The sequence below is a fragment of the Pelophylax lessonae genome (assembly GCF_965119305.1).
Source record: "Pelophylax lessonae genome assembly, chromosome: 12".
NCBI lineage: Eukaryota > Metazoa > Chordata > Amphibia > Anura > Ranidae > Pelophylax > Pelophylax lessonae.
Window position 1 is genome coordinate 166,392,437 of NC_138779.1, and position 22,595 is coordinate 166,415,031.

Here is a 22,595-nt window from a genome sequence, read left to right on the forward strand (position 1 = left end):
TCTGCAACGGCTGGAGGGCCGCAGGTTGGACACCCATGGTGTACGCTGTGTCCTGCTAGAGAAAAGACTGCTTCTTATCTCTGCTTTTGTAGAGAAACAGGATCCTCTCATTCATTGATTTTGCTAAGCTTGGGGCCATTTTGGACTTTGATATCTTTATCCACATCTTTACATTTTTGTACGCAATCTAGAATTTGTCCTTTTTTTAAACAGGGCAGATTACAGAATAAAATGTGCACTTTTTATCTGCAGGAACACTGGGCAAAAATGGGTTTTGTTACATTTCCTTAAGGATTGCAAAACTTGTGTAGGACAATATTGCAAAAAGCCTTGTCCCAAAAATTTGGGGGGTAACAAGTTAAAAGGGAAGTTATTTATCTCAGTAAATGCAAAGTAAACAATCAGCGCAAATTCCTTGATAAAGGACTGACCTAAAATGACAGTGTAAGTGTAAATCAAGAATACAGTCCGGCTGCAATCACTAAATGTGTATCAGTCCACAATCTGTATACCAAAAATAAGTGTAGCTCCAGAAAATGAAGTCTGCAAATGGATCCATATGGTGTATATATAAGAATCCACTGTCTATTCAAGTGAATAGGATATATATAAGGAAAATCCACTGTGAAGTCCACTTAAAGCGGAGTTCCACCCTAAAATAACTTGCCTCCATCTTCTTGCTCCGTGTCACCTGAAAAACAAATGGATAATCAATTTTTTTTTTTTTTTTTTACTTTGTTTAGAAGAAAATATACTCGCCTTACTTCCTCTTCCTCCCCTAGGCGGCCACGGCGATTCGTCACTTCCTGGCTTTGCAATGATTCCTGGGAGCTGAACGTCATCGCTCCCAGGAATCAATGCGCCTGCACCGGCCCCGACGTCAGTTCCGGTGCGAGCGCCGTCATTCCTTGCTAAACAGCTTCTGGGCATGCCCAGAAGCTGTGCAGGGATGACGCTGTCGCACCGGAAGTGACGGCGGGGCTGGTGCAGTGCATCGTGGGACCGAAGAGGACACAGAGGATCGCGCTGGCTTCAAGCTGCCCACACCTGAGATGGCAGCGCTGGACAACACATTTTCAAGGCAAGTATTTTTTCTTGCAGGTAAGTGCAACCCGCGACAGATCAGAGGCTAGCCATTGTGGAATGCACTAGCCCTGACTGTCCTGGGGGTATTTTTATTTAAAAAAAAAGTCCCAGGGTGGAATTCCGCTTTAAGTGAATGAAAAATGCAAAAGTGCTTCTTTCACCAATGTTGAGCCTCTAGCCTCACATTCAGACCCCTGTTTCCAGTGGGTCAGAATCGGCTGTTACCCACTTGGGGATAATAGCAGTGTGGCAGTTGTAACACTAGGTTGATTCCTCAAGTGCTCGGGCAATATCCACAAATGCCTCAAATATAAAAAACTTACTAGTGCTCGCTGTATAGTGATTGATTCATTTATTGTAAACTAAACACTCGAAGGCACATGTGTGCAGACTGTAGAAGTGTTGCAAGATCTTTCGTAGCTCACGTGTGGCGTCAACACAGGCTCCCCTGCTTTCAGCGTCAATACAGGCTCTTCCCCTATAAAGGTGCTTGTCGACGCCGCATTGGAGCTATGAGTGATCTTGCAACGCCTGCACAGCTGATGTGCCTGCTTTGAGAGGTTAGTTTTTTGAATAAAGGTCATCAATACAGCGAGCACTAGATAAGGTTTTGTTATATTTCAGGCATTTGTGGATATTGACCGAACACTTGCGGTATCGGCCTAGTGTTACAACCTGCGGCACTGCTATTATCCCCAGGTGGGAAACTGCTGATTTTGACCCGCTGGAAAGGTCTGAATTTGAGGTGAGAGGCTCAACATTACTGGTGAAGAAGCACTTTTGCATTTATTCATTCACTAAAGTGGACTTCAGTGTATTTTCCTTTCTATATATCCTATTCACTTGAGTGGACAGCACAGTGGATTCTTGTATATATTCTATTTGCAGACTTTTCTGGCGCTACTTATTTTTGGTATATATCTCAGTAAATGCAACCCAACATGTTGCACTTATTTTACATATTCTTATCCAAGATGTCGTGCATAGCACTTTTTGGTGCACATCACCTGCAGATACGATCTTTCACACATGCAATGATTTGATTCGTTTGACTTAAAGCCACTATCAGTGCTGATCCTGTACATCTAGTTCTGCTCCATTAGGGACTGTTTTACCCATTTGAAGTGGGACTACTTTGTTAAAATATAGGGATGACAAAGTGCAGCACAGGTTAAGGGATGCAGCTAGCAAGTGTGCCAATGGGGACTGGATTTCTCTACTCCGGTCACCAGCTTCTTCACTCCCATGAACCAGCTTTCAGGCTGTGTAGACCAGCGTTTCTCAACTCCGGTCCTCGGGGCACACTAACAGGCCAGATTTTAAGTATTACCTTGGGGAGATGCAGACTAGAGTGCTGCAATCACTGAGCAGCAAATGATATCACCTGTGACGTATTTCAGTTTTCTTGCAAACCTGGCCTGTTAGTGTGCCCTGAGGACCGGAGTTGAGAAACGCTGGTGTAGACTAAAGGATTCTTGGTATGTTATATTTGTTGGTCAGTTGACACTGATTAAATCATGTAGAGATGTAGTACTGCAGGGCCAGTAGGTAGCCCTATTGTGACTTTGTAGATCAGTCAACTCTGAAAGGAAGACATTCAAAATTCTTGCTTAGCTATGCTTTTTTTGGAGGGCATTGGGTTTTAGGGCTTGAGGTAGGTGCCTGAAGTGCACTTGAATTGTTGGCCATCCTTGTATATAAAATGTGAACATATGACTAGTCATTACCAGATCCTTGATAACCACTTCAGCTCTGGAAGGTTTTACCCCCTTTATTGACCAGGCCATTTTATCCCATTCGGCACTGCGTTTAACAATTGCGTGTTCGTGCGACGACCCAAATACAATTTATGTCCTTTATTTCTCTATTGTTCATTGACGAACGCAGTTCTCTGATTCATATCAGTAGGGTAAAACTGCCCCCAACCAGAATAGGACACTAGGCAGAAAAAAGTTCAGGCTACGCCTATGGGCACTCCCGTAGGGTACACCCTCCCTTCCTGCATAGGATGTCAGTTTTTTTTCTGTCTAGTAAGGACCTAGTTCCTTGCTGGGATCTCTGTGGTCCTGGCATATAAAGTATTTATGTAGATTTTTTTTTTAGCCTTTTTTTCTTTAACTTTTTTCCTGTGAGATCTTCAAGCAATTATGGGCTGGGCGATAGACTGGATTCCCATATTGGGTGGTCACCCCAGTCTGACCATCGAGCGCGTGTAGACCTTGGCTCCGCGCTGGGTTGGCCGCGACATAGTCCCTCTGGACGGGGACTGGCCCACGAGTTTAAATGTCTCCCCAGGACACACACGACAGGGTAGAGACTGATGTTGCAGTGTTCCCATTTGGCCGACAGCCCACATACTCCGTTGGCGTGGGGTCCTGTCAGGAGATGGTGCCTGCCGGCGTTCCCGGTATGGTGAGTAAATGTAAATTTGCTGGCGGGTTCCTCAGGTTAAGTATGGACCCTGCAGGCCATTTTTTCCCACTGGACCCCCTCATGGAGGCCGCAGGGCCTTCCAGATCTCCATTGTCTGATGCCTTTTTGGCAGTTCGGGATGCATTTGGGCCCGGGGTGGTGGTAGGTGCGCTAAAATGTTTCTCCACCTACCCCTGCCTCATCTGATGTCTTGGAGTCTTGGTCTGGCTCAGCTGCTGCAGACATGGGCCTCCCTGCTGGGTCTGTTGCCTTGCACCCTGTCTCCCCAGGTGATATTTCCACCTCCCCTGCCAGGCTACTGGGTTCAGGAGGTCATGCGGTCCAGTTGCAAGATCGAGTTTCAATCCGTTTATTTCAGGTAAGGTTTTTTCCCTTCCAATGTACAGCTGTCTCCGGATCGCTTGCAGGCGCTCTGTGGGGCAGTTCAGGCTCTGGTTCAACAAGCTGGACCCACTGGTCCTTTGATGGTTCCGTGCAGATCACAAATTCAAGTTTGGTTTGCAAAGTGGTGGCTTCTGTACATCGGGGAGCTTCCTGGCCTCCATAGACATCAAAGCTGCCTACCTTCACATCCCGTTATGTTCTGGGCAGCTACGGGTTCTCCGTTTTTTGCTGTGGGGAACTATCTCTTGGTTTGTGGCGTTACCCTTTGGTCTAGCTTGTGCTGCTAGGGTCTTCACAAAGGTGTTGGCTCCGGTCCTGGCGCTGTCGCGGCAGCGGGGCGTATCAGCCCTGGTTTCCTGGCCACTCTGCTTCTCCGTTTGGAGTCCCCCCTACGGTGCTGACAACAAAGTTGGTTGTTACCGTGAGAACTCTGGTGGAGTTCAGGTGGATTCTGAACCTTTAGAAATCATCCCTTGTCCCTTCCATGAGACTCGACTTTCTGAGCCTGACTTTTGGTCTCGTCCTCGGTCAGGGTGTTTCTCCCTCCGGGGTCAAAACTCTTGGCACTTTAGAATGCGGTTGACTGTTGCTGTCCCTCACGTGGTCTTCCCTTTGGACCTGCATACGAGTTCTGTGACTGATGGTGGTGTTTTTTCAAGACTGTCCCTTTCGCTCAATCCCTCATAGCGATCCCCCAGGAGGCAATCCTTTTCGAAGGCGACTGGAATCCAAACTCTCTGGGCTTGCGGATCCGGCTGGGTGCACGGGGAGTCTTGCGCTGGAATCCTTCCTCCCGGTCTACTGGACAATTGTCACCACGGATGCAAGCTTGTCCGGGTGGGGATGAGTCCTCTGCAGGTTCTCTGCTTCGGGAGTATGCTCCCTGGAAGATCCAGGTTACCGCTTATTGTCCTGGGGCTGAGGGTGAGCCTAATTCACTGGATTGGGCACCTGCAGCTGTCTGGTGCACTTTCAATTGACTACGCCGTGACCGTGGCTTGTCATTTACCAAGGGGGCACCAAAGGTGTCCTTGTGGCCTTGGAAGTGAGGTTTCTCGTTGGGCAGAGAGCCTTGTTCTGGCTCTATCTGCTGTTCCCTTTCCAGTTGGAGAAAATGCACAATTGGTAGGCGGTTTGTCTCCTTCGACAGGCCCTGGATGCATTGCAATGGTCCCTTCATCCGGAGTTGTTCCGCAGCTGTGCCTTCGTTTGGGGGTACTCTGGATGTGGTCCTGTTGGCATCGCATCTACAAGATTGGACTAGAGGTCGTGGCCCGCTCCCGGGACCCTCTGGTGGGTGCAGTGGTGGCATCATGGGCAAGAACATTCGCTAGGTTCAACATGTACGATGTTGAGAAGTTTGGCGTGGTCACCTGCGCAAGGCTGACCCAGGCATGGTCGTGCGAGAGTGCTTCACGGATGGGCTGAGGTCAGTGTCAGCTGCTTTCTGCCTTTCCTCCTCTCCAGTTGCTGCCAAGAATCCTTCCCAGGATCGAGGCGGAAGGGATTTCAGGCATTCTCATGGCTCCAGATTGGCCTCGCCAAGCTTGGTACGCTGACCTGGTCAGGCTTGCCGCTGATGCTCCTTGGAGGCTTCCTCTCAGGGAGGGTTTCTTCTCTCTGGGGCCGATCTCCCGTCTGGTTGCTGGCTTGCCGGCCCTGCTTGGGTGTTGTAAGCCAGGTGCCAAAGGACCTAGGGTTGTCTGCTTCTGTGATTCCCACCATCTGTAAAGCGTGGGAAACGTGTTCTATGATTGGTTTCCATCATGAGTCGTGTATTGTGTGGTGCGAGTCGTCTTGGGCTCTCCCTCGCTTTTACTCAGTGGCTGGATCTTGGCTTCCTTCATTGGGGAGGGGGTTGATCAAAAGCTGGCCTTGAGTACTGTCGGGGGTCAGGTTTTCTGCTTTGGTAATTTTTATTCCACAGGCCGTTGACTGCCTGTTCCTTGGTGTGTAACTTTTTCCAGGGGGTGCGACACTTGGTTCTTCCGGTGCGACCTCTGTTGCCAACTGGGGGCCTTGGTGCAGTCTGTTCTTCCAGACCCTCCTTTGTGAGTGTCAAAGGCAGAAGGCCACCTTCTGCTTTCCTTATTGCAGAAGGTGACTTTCTTGGTTGCGGTCTCTCTGCACGCACATGTCCTTTCGTTCTCCCTATATGTTCATGGGACATTGTCCTTTCGTTCTCCCTATATGTTGGTTCATGGGACCAGGTGGTACTTCATCCGGATCCGTCCTTTCCTCCGCAGGTAGTTTCTAGTGTCCTTGCACGAGGGCCATTGTGTTGCCATCTTGTGTTCTAAGCCACCTCATCCTACAGAATGTGCGCTGCATACTCTGGATTGAGTTTGGCCACTCGAGGGGTACTTGACTGAGACTTCCCGTAGTCAGGTTTGCTCTGTGCTTACTGATGGCCCAAGGACAGGGCTGCCTGTGTCTGACGGACTATTTCCAGCTGAATCGGGACAGTCGGTGGTGCAGGCTTCTTCATTTATGGGTCAGGTCCTACCTTTCCCTGTTTTGGCACCTTCTACTTGGGCGCCTAGTTCTTCCTGGGCCTTTTTGCCATACAGGCATCTGTGCTTCAGGTTGCAAGACTACCTGGTAGTTTGTTCACACCTTTGCCACTTTTATAATCCTGCCTTGAGGGAGTTTAATGTTTTCAGGTGGGCCTCATCTTTTGTTCTGATGAGTCCTATGTTGCCTGGTGGGCTAGGTTTGTCCTTGGACTTGTTCTTTTCTGCTGTTCCCACCTCTCAATTTATGGCACTGCTTTGGGACCTCCCTACTGTTTTGAATCAGAGAACTGCGTCCGTCAATGAACGATGGAGAACTGATTTTTTTCGCTGTAAAATCCTTTTCTTCACGTTCATTGACGGACGCAGTACCTGCCCCTCTATATTTTTAGTTGGGTTGGTATTCCTTTCTGACACTGCTTCGATACAAAACTGACATCCTATACAGGAAGAGGGTGTACCCTCTGGGACCGCCCATAGGCGTAGCCAGAACTTTTTTCTGCCTAGTGTCCTACCCCTGTAGGGGGCAGTATTACCCTACTTATATAGTTACACAGTAGGCAAGGTTGAATAAAGACAATAGTCCATCCAGTTCAACCTGTGTAGGTGTGTGTGGCTGTAATCATCTCACATACCCCTGAATGTTCTGATCCTTGAGATCTAAGTCTTTTGAAAGCCACCATACTACCCGCAGAAACCACCTCTTGTGGTAGAGAATTCCACCATCTTGTAGCCCTAACAGTAAAGAACCCCCCACGTTGCCTGAGGTTAAAACGCTTCTCCTCTAATCTGATATGAATCAGAACTGCGTCCGTCAATGAACTTTGATTTTACGGTAAGTCAAAAATAATTTTTTTCCCCACAAATGGAGCTTTATTTTGTTGGAATTTGATCCTCTGCTGTTAGATTTTGTGATCTACAAAAAAGCGACAATTTTTGAATACTTTTTTTTTTTTTTTTTTTTTTACTTTTTGCGCTAAAGCATTCCCAATAAAAAACTGATTTTAAGTTTAGGACAATTTGTATTCTGCTACATATTTTGGGTAAATCCCAAAAAGCATATATTGGTTTGCGGAAAAGTTGGTTTACAAACTATGGGATGAATTTTTGGACTTTATTTTCTATTTAATGGCGATCAGCTATTTTTTGCGGGACTGCGACATTGCAGCGGACAAAGCTGTCATTTAGTGACACTTTTTGGGGACCAGTGGCACCAATACAGTGATCAGTGCTAAATATGCACGGTTAGTGTATAAATGACAGGGGCAGAGAAGGGGTAATACTGGGGGTGATCAAGGGTTAAAATTTGAGCCGGATTTGTGCTTAACTTGGGGGAGGGGCTCTGAAAGGCACATAGATCAGTGTTTCAGCTTAGCTGAGACTATCTCACTGTGCCTGTCTGAAAGGAGAGCCACCTGCTTTGTTTACATATGCAGACGGCTCTGTTTCCCCTGAAGAACGCTGGAGGCCGGCGGCGATCGAGCCCACTTCTTCCGTGGTCTGGCTCCTGCTGTCCAGCAGCACTCCCCGCCAAGACCTGCATGCACACAATTGCGTAGATGCGTGTGATTTTGCGCAGCCAGGCTGCCCTGCCGCAGTGAATCTGCGTGGGGTGGTCGGCATGTGGATAATGTCTTGGCTGGTAGTTTTATCACATTTATTCTAGATATTCTATGCTTTGATTTAGATATTCTATGCTTTGATTTATAGCACATGGACTAGTCACTTGAAATGAAGCTCGATTCAGCAAGGTCACTTTGGCTATGCCTTACACCTTGTGAACTGCTAACTTTTACCTGAGGTCCGTCAGCTGAGCCTTGCACATTAGCACGAAGCCTAATTTCAGCAAGGTCAATTTGGCTGTAGCCATACACCTTGTGAAGAGGTCCGTTCAAAGGAGCCAAATTGATGGTTTTTAGTAAGGTAACTAATAATCAGGGTTTATTTATAATCAGGGTTTCTTTAGAGGATGGATTTACACATTACCCTTTTAGTGAGCCTAAATACATGCACATGGCAGTTAACCACTAGCTGCCCAAGCCATTTCTGACACTCCTCACATGCATGTAAATTTGCATTTTTTTTTGCTAAAAAAATTTGACCGCACAAACAGTTCTATTTAAACAGAGGCTCTAGAAAATAAAATGGTGGGTGTTACAATTTTCGTATTTCTGTGGCAGTTTTTGGATTGCAGTTTTTTTTTTTTTTTTTTTTCCTTTCGTTAATTGACTGGACACAGCGTCTGATGGGATGGTTATGCTCCACTTCCTAGGAGTAGAATACTATGCAGAAAAGGGTTAAAAGAGCTTAACTACGCCTATTGGGCAGTCCAAGGTGGTATACTCATGACTAGGCAGAAAAAAAAAAAAAAGATCCTAGCGCAGGAAGTAAGGACCTAGTTCCCTGCTGGGATCTCTGGTCCTGGCATTTTTTATTCTTAAACGGAATTTCTCTATCGTTCGTTGACACACAGCTCCATATTCTTGACCATTGGGTTATGCTGCCCTCTACAGGAGTAGAACACTATGGGGCCATCCCTGCAGGCATACACCCACACTCTGCTATAGCCTTCATATTTGTTTCTGCCTAGTTTAGGGGTAGGACCTAGTTCCCTGCTTGGACTTCGGTCTTGGCTGTTTTTTTTTTTTTTTTTGGGAACATTAGACTTTACTTTTCAGTTGCTTGTAGTTCTCACAGGAACAAAACTTACAGCCAGCTGGGTTTTGGACTGGATATGCTAGATCCTTAAGGCCTCCCAGCCAGCGAGCCATTTTCTCTGGTGGTCTCCGGCTGGACGTGGGCCCCTCCCTGGGTAAGTCGGACCCTTGAGTATCCCTTGGTTCCCTTGGCCTCTTAGTGATACCAGGCCCCCCTTAGGCTTTCCCCCCACAAAAACGTTCCTATTTTAGGGGGGGCGGATGTATTGCGGTGGTTCTGCGAAGGGGGGAGGGTAGGTGGTTTATCCTAGTGTGGGCCCTTCCTGGGGGACCCACAATACCATTGTCTAATGACCCTCTCTGGGGCATCCTGAAGACCGCATGGTGTGCTGTCAGGGCTGCCATTTTGCTGTAGTGTTGCTCTGCATCAATGTAAAAATTTAAAGCATTTTTGGAAAAAGACGATTTGGTTTGTAAAAAAAGCCACTAGTAGAAAGCACCCTATGCCTGCCTCTGTAGTATCCTCAGATTCTGAGTTAGATATGGCCTCCGCAGACACATGCCATCCTGGTGGATCTGCGTCTTCGCATTCTTATGGTGAGGAGGATATATTGGCAGCCACGTGGGAAAGTGCGCAGGTTGAGGCACTTGGTGTCAGTGCAGGAAACCATAAAAATGGCAGGTGATCTACAGCGTCGGACACAGGTGTCTTTTGGCACCTGCAAATCCCAGAAGTCAGGCAAGATTTTTCCCTGTCCAGAACTTTTTGACAACCTTATCAACGAACAGTGGGGGGGGTGCATCAAACAAATCTTAGTGGTGCCGAATCGCTTTAAAAGGCGCTACCCCTTTGCGGACACTGTATCTGCTAGATGGGCAGTGCCCCCAAGGGTGGATCTTCCGGTTTCCAGACGAAAGTCTACTGTGGCTCCGGTGGAGGAGTCCCCGGTATTTACAGACCCTGCGGATAGACTATTGAGTCTCTGTCCCGCCATTTGCATGTGATAGAAGGCTCAATACTGAAACCGGTCTTTGTGATCACTCTGGTGTCACACCATAACGGAATGGGGTAGGTTGCTGAAAGGTGACTTGAAACAGAGCAGCTCTCTCCAGGCCTAATGGGGCTAACGGACCAAATGGTCCAAGCCCTTCTGTATATATGTGGTGTCGCCAGATGCAGCTCCACTGGTAGCCAGGGTGTCTGAGGTGGGGGTTGCTATTGGACACATGGTGTGGCTATATAGCTGGTCTGTGGACCAGGCTTCCAAAATAGCTTTCTGATCTTGCCTTTACGGGGGACAGGTTGTTTGGCTCCTCCCTGGATGAGTTGATCAAAGGTTTTACGGGTGGGAAGAGTACTCTTCTTCACCAATCCACCAAGGGCAAGGCTTCGTGTAAGACGGGGGGCCTTCATTTACTGCTCATAAGCAGTCCTTGCGTACCTCGCAGGAGAAAGGAGCTAGGCCATTCAGGTCTTCTGGGGGTTCCAAGACATTGTCGGGTAAGCCGAGAACAGGCCACGGGATCTGCAGACAAATATTTGTCTGCATGAAGGGACACCCTCACCAGTTTCTAGGGTGGGGGGGATGTCTTTGCTTCTTTCTGGAGCCAGTGACTAATGGGTTCACGAACTGATCCGATCGGGTTACAAGATCGAATTTAATGCCCCGTACACACGTACCGATTGTCGGCCGACGATCGGTACGAGGCATAAGTCCCAACCGTCGGGACAGGTTCTTCCTGTCCAGCCTCTGCCTATCTCCAGATTGGTTAACGGACCTACGAGAGGCGGTGCAAGATCTGCCGTCACAGGGAGTGATTGTGCCGGTTCCCTCTTGGGAACGCTTTTAGGGGATTTAAGGGTGCCAAAGTGGTCCAATCCTGGATCTCAAAGCTCTGAACCGCTTTGTGTGGGTACAGAAGTTTTGAATGGCGTGTTCGCACGGTGGTTTCCCAACATCAGGGAGACCTGTTGGCCTCTGATCTCTATCAAGGACTCATATCTACACATCCCTATCTACGATCTATGCTGGACACCCCTATCTACGATCTATGCTGGACACCAGTGTTTTCCTTGCTTCGCTGTGGGAGAGGAGCACTTTCAATTTGTGATGTTAACCTTTGGTCTCGCCTCGGCTTCCAGGGTCTTAACAATAGTGTTGGCTCTGATATTGGCACTTCTACGTCGGGGGGATTGCCGTCCTGGGGTACCTGGACGATCTCCTGTAAAGAGCAGATTCTCATTCAGCTCTGTTGGGGGATTTGGCAATCATTGTAATTACTCTGCAAGAGTTCGGCTGGACCATAAATTTTGCAAAATCAGCCCTGGTACCATCCTCAAGACTGATCTCCCTGGGTTCCACTCTGGATTTCGCTTTGGCAAAGGTTTTTCTTGCATTCTTTGGATGGGGTTCAGGCAATTGGGAATAACCTGGCAGCTACTGAATCTTCAAAGAAATCAGATTTATTTTTATTTTTTTTTTGTCCTTGCAGAAGAACCTAGAAAGGGATTGAGTGCGTCTGCTGTGACTTTCTAGGTGGATCAGGCAGACTGTGGTTCAGGCTTATTCACTGAAGGGTCAGGTTCCACCTTTCCATGTGAAGGCGCCTTCTACTAGGGCGCTGAGTGCTTCTTTTGCTTTTCAGTCAGGCGTCAATGAAGTTTCCAAGGCAGCATCTTGGTCGTCTGTGCACACGTTCACAAAATTTTGTAAAGTAGATGTGTTGGCATCCTCGGATGCTTCTTTTGGCAGCAAGGTTTTGCAGGCTGCTGTTTGAAAGACTTAGTCTCTTTGAGGGGGATTGTCCAGGTGAGCTCCAGTTCCTGGTTGCGATCTATTCTCTGGTTGGATAAAGTTTTAACTTTGTTGGGAATTGTGTTTTTTCTGCGTTTGTTTTCCCACCCCCTCATGCAGATTCTGCTTTGGAATGTCCCAATGTTCAAGAATTTTATGTGGAGCTGCGTCTGCCAATGAACAATGGAGAAACTGTATTTTTGTCTTACCGTAAAATCATTTTCGCTGAAGTTCATTTACAGATGCAGCACCTGCCCCTTTAGAGATCTTGAGTGGGTTGGGGTTTTCCTCAACACTACTTGGAATCAAACTGAAGCCTATAGCGGAGTGTGGGTGGTATGCCTGCAGGGACAGCCCCATAGGTGTGGTAAAGCTTTTTCCTGCCTAGTATTCTCCTGTAGGGGGCAGCTTAACCCAATGGTCAAGAATTATATGGCGAAGTTCTGTCAATGAACTTCATAGAAAAGGGTTTTACAGTAAGTTTTTTTTTTTTTTTTTTTCTCCCCTTTTTGTTTTCCTATTTTGTAGTTCTCACAGGAACAATCAACTGCTGGACTGGGCAGCGCACTGGATATCCTAGATCCTTGCGGTCACCCCAGTCTGGCCAGTGAGCATGTGCAGGCCTGAGCTCCGCGTTGGTTCGGTTGTGACCTGATTCCACTGGAGGGACGGGCTTGTGAGTGGGACACCTTGCACAAACGCACACAACCTGGTCGCGGTCATCCGCAGCGTTCCTCAGGCCCGCAGAACCCCTTGTTCCAAGATGAGGTGACCTGCATGGAGTGAACACCGTCGAGTCCTCATTGGTATGGGGAGTAACCCCCCCCCTTTCTCCCTTGGGAAGTTAGGGGTTAGTGCGGGTTCTCCCGGGGTCGGTCTCGGCAATGCTCTGCTTTCCTCCATATTTTGCCTATCCTGACAAGGGTTGAAACTTTTACTGTGTTCCGTTGCGGCACCAGGGTGTCCTGGAGGCGGCTGAACATGTCTCGCCCACCAGATCCACGCTCAGGGGGGATCCTCGGTGTCCCACCCTGCTATGGCAGCAGCCATGATGGCGGTCCTACACACTTAAGTGTCAACAGTGGACATGGTTTTACAAAGAGACCTGCCAAAAAGTGTTCCTCTGCCTCCTCAGAATCTGAGGCTGATATGGCCACCACGGATAAGTTATCCCATGGGGTCAGTGTCCACGCACTTCGAGTGCTCTGACAGTGAAGATTCCTCGGCGTAAGAGTGCTGTTAGAGGCATTGTTAGTGCGGGAAACTTTAAAAATGGGGGGCACAGCAGATGCGGAGTCGGCCACGCCAATGCAGTTTGGCCCCCGCAGGCCATCCAGAATGACTAGTTTCTTTTCCCTGCCTATTTTTGACGAGATTGTTGCTCGTCAGTGGGGGTCCCTGAAACGCATGGCTGGGATACCGAAGTGTTTAGCTGAGATATTCCCTTGTAAAGAAACTGACAAGTTGGTGTGCCATCTTTATAACGTAGCAGGCTAGATTCTGAGACTTCTGTCTCCCAGACCTTGAGGAGTGGGCAAAGCTGTTAGCCAGGAGTTGGAGGGTCAGCAACCTCAGGAAATGACTGAGCTAGCGGATCAGTTTATGGATTGCAATAGATTTGCAATGCCTCCCTGGATGTAGCCCCGTTAGCCCGCAGGGCCTCGGTGACACCGGTGAGTTTGCGCCGCATGATCTGGTTCAAATGCTGACCTGCAGACCAGGCCTCCAAGAAAAGGTTCGAACTGATCTTTCCTTCGTGGGTGACCATCTGCTTGGAGCCTCCATGGAAGAGATCATTAAGGGTCTCGCAGGAGGCAAGAGTACTTTGCTCCCACAGGTTGCTAAGAAAAGTCTCTCCGCCAACGTAGTGTACGAACTTTTCATTTTACAAGCAGCCCTTTCGCCCCACGGAGTCGCAGGAAAAAGGGTCAAGACCCTTCTGGGGGGGGGGGGGTCCAAGAGACCCTGGGTTGGAAAGTCCTAGGTGGGTCCCTCCGGTCTCGCAGGAAAAGCCCTCATCCGCCTGAAGGGACAATGTCACCGTACTAGGGTTGGGGGGACGTCTGTTTCTTTCTGGATCCATAGATCTTGTTCATCCAAGACAAATGGGTTCTGGAATTGATTTGGTCCGGTTACAAGATCAAGTTTTGATCCTTGCCCCCCTAAGCTTCTTCCCTTCCAATTTGCGTCTGTCCACGGATCGGCTTCGAGGCCTTTTTGAGGCAGATCTGGATTCTTTGTTAAAAAGGGTGTTAGTCCCTGTTCCAGAATTGGCATGCTTTCAGGGGGGTTTTTCTTTAAAACCTCTTTACGGTTCCCAGGAAGGAAAGGTTCCGTTCTATGCTGGATCGCAAGGCCCTGAACCATTTTGTGAGGGTTCAAAAAATCAGAATGGTATCAATTTGCTCAGTTGTGGCTTCTCCATCAGGGGGACTGTCTAGCCTCCATCAATATCAAGGACACTTACCTTCATATTCTGATTTTACTTCGGGTATCATTTTTCTTTGCTTTGCCATAGACGAGAAGCACTATCAATCAATTTGTGGCATTACCCTTTGGTCTCTCCTCTGATCTTTGGGTGTTCAGAAAAGTGTTGGCCTTACTCGGAAAGCGAGGGATTTTGGTTCTGGGTTATCTTCTGAGGGTTAAATCGTCATTGGTCCTGAAGAAGAATCTGGACATAGCGTTGAGAACTCTGCCTGAGTTCAGCTGGACTTGAGTTTTCAAAAGTCAGCCTTGACTCCAACGAAGTTGGATTTTCTGGTGCGGACTCTGGATTCAGAATCTGCCTGGGTGTTTCTCCCGGAAACCCATTCTAGACAGTGGTGACTACGGATGCCTGTCTGGGGGGGGGTTCCTGTGCAGATTCAGCCTAGGGGATTTGGTCTCTGGAGTCCAGTCTGCCGATCAACATCCTGGAACTTCGTGCCATCAGGCTTCGTCTGTCCGGGTGGACGGATCATCTGCGAGGGTGTCCGGTGAGGATTCAGTCGTACAGTGCCAAGGTTGTGGCGTATATCAATCACCAAGGGGTGCCAAAAGGGATTCTACAGGGGGCTGAATGTCTTGTTTCAGCCCTATCAGCAGTGCACATTCCAGGTTCTGTTTCTGGGCGGCTGGTCCCTTCACCCAGAAGTTTTCCAGCAACTGACTTTGTTGGGTGACACCAGATGTCGACCTGTTGGCCTCTCGTCTCAACCGGAAGGTTGCATGGTCTCGGGATCCTCTGGCGGATGCTGCAGACGCTCTGGTGGCCCCTTGGGGCAGGTATCTGATTTATGCATTTCCTCAAATACAACTTCTGCTGAGACCTCTGCACAGAATCAAGGCAGAAGGGATTCCAGTGATTCTGGTGGCACCGGACTGCCCTCGTGTGTCCTGGTACACGGGCCTGGTAAGGTGGGTAGCTGATGCCCCTTGGAAGCTTCCCTTCAGGGAAGATCTTCTGTCTCAAGGATCAATGTTCCATCCTGCTTTACGATTGCTGAAGGATAGGAGTTTGTCAGAATCATTGATTCCTACCCTTTAAGGGTTTGAAAAATCTACCCCTCAAAAAATTTACCATTGTTTGGAAAGCATAGGTTACTTGGCGTGAGTCTTGGGTTTTTCTGCCGCTAGTGCCTCAACCTAGTACTGTCAGTCCTTCAAAGACCGCCATTTGAGAATATTCATGAAATTCCTTACCTTGTCACAGAAAGTGACTATTACTCTGCACGCAGAGTTTGAGTTGGCTCCGCTGTCCTGTCAGTCGCCTTACCTGGTGGTTCACAGTGATAAAGTGGTGCTTCATCCCTGTGAGTTTCTTCCTAAGGTCGTTTCGGGGTTTCCTTGAATGAGGACAGTGTTGACTTTGTTTATGGCCTAAGCACCCGAAGGAATTTGCTTTGCATTAGTTGGACGTGGTTTGGGCCATCAGGGTGTACTTGATGGCGAATGAATCAATTCGGAAATTGGGATTCCTTGTTTGTGCTTACGGAGGGTCCTCGTAATGGACAGGCTGTGTCCCTTACGTATTCGGCCACTCTGATGGGCTGGTGACTGGTACTCGGGCACTCTGATGGGCTGATGACAGGTACTTGGGCTGGTGATGGGTTCTCTATATTGGTCACATGGTAGTGATGGGTTCTCTATATTGGTCACATGGTAAAGAGCCCATTTTAATTGGCTCTTTACCCAGATCAGGGATGGACTGGACTGTCAGTGACACAGTGGTCACATGGTAGAGATTTTTTTATTGGCTCTTTATACTGTTCGGGGATGGGCTGTGTCCTGAGGGACATGCCTCAACCCCAATCGCTTGCCTTCACAGGAAGGCAAGGTATGTCCAATTCTGGACCTCAAGGTGCTAAACTGCTTTGTGGGAGTACAGAATTTTCATGTGGACACCATTCACACGGTATTGGCGTCCCTACGTCGGGTTTCTTCTCACTTCTATCAACATCAAGGACGCCTACCTGCACGTTCGAATATGTCTGGTCACTGACGCTGCCTGTTTTTTGCTGTGGGCGAGGAGCATTATCGTTTTGTGGCGTTGACCTTTTGTGAAAACCCGAGGAGCGGAGGAGAGACCAAGTGTTGGCCCCGGTGCTTTGAGTCAGCGGGGGATCGCAGTACTGGGGTACCTGGACATTCTTCTGCGAGCAGAGTCTCCGACTGCTCATATGAACTAGAGATGGCTCTGCGCACTCAGTTTGGTTGGATTCTGCACCTTCAGGAGTCTGCTTTTGATTCTGTCCACCAAAACTAGATTATCTGGGTCTGATTCTGGACACTGCCTCAGCCAGCATGTTTCTTCCCCTGGAAAAACGCCTGACATTGCTGAACAGAAGCTGAATTGCTTCCTGCAGAAGCTGAATTGCTTCCTGCAGACTGTCCTCTCTAGGCTTGCATGTGGGTGCTTGGCCTGATGGTGCATTAGTATCCAACGATACTTCTCTGTGGGCTTCTTTTTTACTCCCTCCCATGCACTACGTTCTGTGAGGTGATTTCAGCTGCGAGCAGGGCTCTCAGAGCTTGGATAATCGGGATGGTCCGGACGTGTCGGCAATACATTTTGCAGGCTCTTCTGTTAGCGGGATCTGGTAAGCGTATCCATTTTGGGTGTTTGCACGAGGTGAGGTGGAGGGACAGTCAGCTGTGGTTCTATACTGGAGATATACCCCTCACTGGGACCCCGCATGAACTTTGCAAACGACTGACTTTTTCCAATTTTTGGACTCTCTCCCTTTGTGTTAATCACATGATTTAGAGACTTTCATTTAGACCGAATATACTAAGGTCATAGCGCTGCCTGTGTATATTGATTAGGGCTGCGCATCTTCACCTACCTCACAATTCAATTCGATTACGATTATTAGGGTCACTATTCGATACGATTCGATTCCGCGATGCATCACGATTACTGCCCAATGGTTTTCAAAACTTTATAAAAAAACAATCAAGCAGTCACAAATTAAAGAATCATTTTTATTTTCATTTGCTTTTAAAGGAAACTTCCCTAGACCCTGGCATGGCCAGCAAGCCCTGCATAGTGCACTGCAAACATATAGGTGGTCTCCTCAGGGATGTGATAAATAATGGCGGTATATGGAGGTCTCCTCCATATACCGCCATGTTTGTGGAGACACCGCTAACTGGTCCCAATTCTTCTCTATTGGGGAATGGGATGGGACGAATGGGGTTTTCATCTGTCCGGTTTTGACAGATTGTATCGGATCTGAAGAGGGGGGATGTTAAGATGCAGATTTAAATACACTAACAAACTGAAGCCAAAACTCTAACACTTTATAAGCAGTTACAGCAATAGTTTTGTTACTTTTGCGATAAAAGTTTTACATCAATAAATTAAAGCTGACCATTGTAAGCACACCCGTCAGTGGTAAACAGTCTGCCCAAACCCCTAACTGCTACATCTGCAGGGCAGCTTGTTCAATTGGTGGATCACCAGGTGAAAGCCGTAAAAATCAAAGAATAATAATGCAGCCTCTTCATCTAAGAAATTGGTAAGATGCAATTTAATAAGTTTGCTTTTGGATTTATAATATCTAATACATACCACTTTAATATTTGCACAATAGTTCAATGTTAAATCAAGCCTGTACCTTGTCTATACTTGGCATATTGTAGGTTTGCTTTCTAAAAGGCAGTCTATATTTACTTCCCATGCTCCCCTGCTTTTTGACTTCCTGAAAGTGCAAACTTACATTGGGCTGCCGTGTGACAGCAATTGGGCCGATCGGCTGGCAGACCAGGAACCAGCCAGGGAAGCAGGAGCAGTGTTCCATGTGCCCCCAGTAAGTAGAAGGCATTTTGCAGGGCTCTGGTGACAGTTTAGACTAGCAGGTGAGCAGCTTTCAGTGTACAGTAGTACAAGTTTGCTGTAAGGGTAGGAGTGATTTTTACGGACATTTCTATTTGTTTTATCAATATGGGTGTAGCAGCAATAAATACACAGAACACAAAATCGGAATACAGTGACATTGTGCTGTGACCATGCCGGATAATCCCGCTCCCCCTTTCCGCCCCCTCACCTGGCTCTGCCGCTTCTCGGACGAGGCCTCATCCTCCACCGTCCCATCTCCGGCTGGGAAGGCCGCGGCCGCCCTGAACCCTCCCAGGGCCAGGGCGCTGATAGCTCTGCTCTCCTTCTCTCCTGCGAGGAGCTCTGTGTTCCACAAGCCGGCCGCCACTCGTCAAGCCCCACCCCCGGAACTGACGTCATTAGAAATCGATTTTGCAGCCACCCCGAATCGCGAATGGTCGCATCGCGATGCATCGATTCGGCGATTATATTCCGCAGGCCTAATATTGATTAGGATGTCTATGATTTATATGCACTATATTTTGATTGTATTAGGCGGCAGCTTGCTGAGTCAGATTTTATGAGACGGTGCACATCCCTTTATTGGTAGTGCAAAGCGCTGGGTGATTACGTTTTTAAGCTTCGCTTTGTTCTCAGTCCTGGTTACATCTGAAGGAAATGGCCTTGTATGTGGTCTGGGCAATTAGGGTGTACCTAGCAGCAACAAAGTATTTTAGGAAGTCAGGCTCTCTAGTTGTGCTCAGATAGACCTCACAAAGGGTTGTCCACTTGTGTGACCATTTCCAGATGGATCAGACAGATGGTGGTTCAGTATAGAAAATATAATAGAAAATGGTGGTTCAGCCCTATTGCACCAGAGGGTCAGGTTCCTCCTTTTCCTGTGAAGGAGCACTACTAGGGCACTTGGTGTCCTCTGTGCTTCCGTCATCAAGTGTCAGGCACGCAGGTTTGCAAGGCGGTCATCTGTGCACACTTTTACAAAAAAAATTTAAAGTGTAAGTGTTGGCATCTGTGGATGCTTTTGGCCGCGAGGTTTTGCTGGCTGCGGTGTCCTCTTTGATGGTGTTTTTGTTTTTCAGACGAGCTCCAGTTTTTCATGGTTGAGCTCCGTTACCTGGTTGGTACCTGGTTGGCTATGGCTAGCCTTGGGAATTTTTTTCTGTCCCAAACCCCCCCCCCCCCCCCTAAAAGTTTGACACTGCTTTGGGCCATCCCTATGGTTAATCAGGATCAGGAGCTGTCCAATGAACAAAAGAAAATGGGATTTTTGACTGTAAAATCCGTTTCTCTGATCGTTAACGGTAACTGCACCCGCCCCTCTGGAGTTGGCTTTCTTCAGACACTGCTTGTAACAAAATGGAGTGCCTATAGCTGAGTGGGTATATACCCCCTGGGACTGCCCATAGGCGTAGTCAAGCTTTTTCCTCAGTATCCTACTCCTGTAGGGGGCAGTGTAACTCAATGATTAAGAATCCGATGCGGTGTCTGTCAATGAACATTGGAGAAATGGATTTTACGGTAAGTCAAAAATCCTATCTTTAATATATTCATCTATAGCAGGGGGTTTCCAAACTATGGCCCTCCAGTTGAGGAACTACAATTCCCATCATGCCTAGTCATGTCTGTGAATGTCAGTTTTACAATGCCTCATGGGATGTATAGTTCTGCAACAGCTGGAGGGCCGTAGTTTGGAGATCCCTGATCTATAGGATTCAAGGTTATGTCACATTTAGCACAACACTTGTTTTGTAGAAATAATTGATACACAATGTCAGGTTGTAGTGCTAGCAGCTATCCATGAAGAATGACATTAGCGCAGTAGTTTGACAATAAATTTATACATTGAACTAAATCCATTACATACCTCAATTGTTTCTAGTTTGGTCACATTGTGGGTTTGCTTGGATATTATTTCACAATAACATAGGTTATTTTCCAATAGAAAATAAGTTTATTTGGGTTGCAACAATACAATACAAAAACTCATTAACACATGAGTTACACACTTGTGAAACACTTAAAGTGAAATAAGTGAAACGAGATATACCTTCACCGTACAAAAGAGGTATAATGATGCAATGTTATAAATATCTCACTCAGCAGCACCCCGCCCTGGTGATATATCAATTACATCCTGTCACCTATGAGCAATAGTCATACAATCATATCCATACCCAATCATATCCATACCCCGGCCCCACCGCCTCCCCCATCCCCCAAAGACTTCAGAAAAAATAAAATCACAAAAAATGTATACATTAAATGTACGAGTACTCTCTAACCAACATAGGTTATTTTAATCACTAACAAATACTTTACTGCACAGTAATTTGGGGGGGGGGGGTGGGTCTTGTTTTTAATAAACTTTGCCTGCAAGATTCATGAACTATTAGTGCTAATTTTATATATAATATATTTTTTTTTTTTTTGTAGGGTTCGAAAGCAAGTAGTGAACATCCCATCGTTCATTGTGCGTCTGGATTCTCAGAAGCATATTGACTTCTCCCTACGTTCACCTTACGGTGGTGGACGTCCTGGCCGTGTGAAGAGAAAGAATGCTAAGAAAGGACAGGGAGGGGCTGGAGGCGGAGATGATGAGGAGGAAGATTAAAATTTGAAAAAATATTCCTTTCATCCCTTGATGAAAACATGAATAAAACAGTTGTGTTAACTTAAGCGTCCTGTGCAGTATGATTTATAGTTGCACAAAAATAGAGACCTAGTTCTAAACTATGGAACTTAAAAAGCGTTACCCATCTGAATTGTTTGCACTTCAGACAGCTTTATTGGTTTGGTTAGTTTTTACTAGCAAGTTGTACCTGTTTGAGGGCGGATTTGCTCCTGCCCCCCACCGTTGTATATTAAGTCAGCAGCTACAGTATTTGTAGATGCTGACTTTAAAATTGCTTTTCCCCAGCTAGAACACAGCTTTAAGTTGCATCCACAGGGACAAGGACACCTCAAGAAGGGTGCAATGTATTCTCTGAAATATGTTTTGGGTTTTAATAAATCTGGGACCTTTGCTTTAAAGAAGTTCTTTTTAGAACATGTTCCACCTGTTTTTAGGGTGAAACATGTAATCTGCATCCTTTACCCTCTTCCTGTGACAGAAGGGTGGGAATCTTTTCCGCTGTCACTAATATGAATGACGTGGTTGTTGGCACAGCCACACTGTTTTTAATCAGTTTTTTGTTAATGCCTTCAAGTGCTGTATATTGTGGCTGGCTGCAGGGGTGCTGGTGTGCATCCTTTTACCCAAGTGAAAGAAGATCAATGGATTAACTGCCTGCCTGAGCAGATGCCTTTTTAGAGTCTGTAGGAGCTGAACATTGGACCTATGATCTGTTAATTGTGGGTGTGATGCTCTGCAGTCCCCTAGAAGGAAAATGCTTTATTTACCTGGAAAAAATAAGCATTTAAGAGGTATCCTTTTTAACATTGTGATCCACCTTACTCTGCACAATATCTCACCATTAAACAGCATTAAGTGCAGTACACCAACTGTAAGACCTGGAACACTAGATTCCTGCTATGTCAGCTGGGACACAAACTGGTGTGTTCTCTGCCTGCATAGATTTCAGTTTTCCTGTTCACCTACAAATGTATAAATGTGTTCCACCTATGTGTTTCATGGTGCAAATCGGTGTTTCATGGTGCAAATCAAGGAATATATATCGCAGAAGTTATGTGGGATGACTCCTTTCAGTCTGGCCCAGATTAACATCTGACTTTGAGTACTATCAAAGCTTGGCCCAACCATTTTGTACAGGGGCTCACACATTGTTCACCAGTGATTCTGGGATCTCATTCTAGTATGCAGAACCACCCTGTTCAGCCATTCTACGTGTTGCTCACAAGGTTGTCTTCCTTATTGCCATCTCTTGGGTAATGTGAGTATGAGTTGTGTTAATCCTATAAAAAAATGATTTCTTGTGCATCACAAAGAAAAGGTTTAAGGTCTTACTGAAAGGTTTCTCTTAGCCATCTTAACCAGGACATTGTCACAGAATGGGATATATAAAAGACAACTTGGAGCGTTCCTACCTTTGGCTAAGGTAAAGAACTGTTAAAGAATTAAACAGCATGTCATCAATAAACTGACTCCCTTTCTGACTTGCCTGAAAATTCCATATGTTGGAGTATAGTGCAACGCAGGCAAAAGTGTTCATAGACCCTAGGTTAATGTGGAAAAAACAAACTGTTGCACTGATTTATTAACTAAAGAAATTGTATCTGTATACTACTTGCATCAATCACTACTTGGTAGGAAATCAGGGGCTGGTATACAAAGCGAGCAATGGATAATTTAAAAACTTGCCAATAAGAGGAGGCATTTAATTAAAAAGACCGTTGAATAGATCTAAAACTATATCCAAAGTCTGTTCATTATAGTGAGCAGTAATCC

At 46.9% G+C, this 22,595-nt stretch overlaps 1 protein-coding gene across 1 annotated transcript in view; it reads left to right on the plus strand.

Annotated features, from left to right (window-relative positions):
• The window catches only part of RPS9 (ribosomal protein S9), a 35,209-nt gene extending 14,352 nt beyond the window's left edge, over window positions 1-20,857 (plus strand). The window contains exon 4 of the mRNA XM_082274172.1: window positions 20,624-20,857. Within this exon, the coding sequence (XP_082130298.1) occupies window positions 20,624-20,801 (178 nt within the window). The 3' untranslated portion in view covers window positions 20,802-20,857. The remainder of the gene's footprint in view (window positions 1-20,623) is intronic.
• The last annotated feature ends 1,738 nt before the right edge of the window (window positions 20,858-22,595 follow it).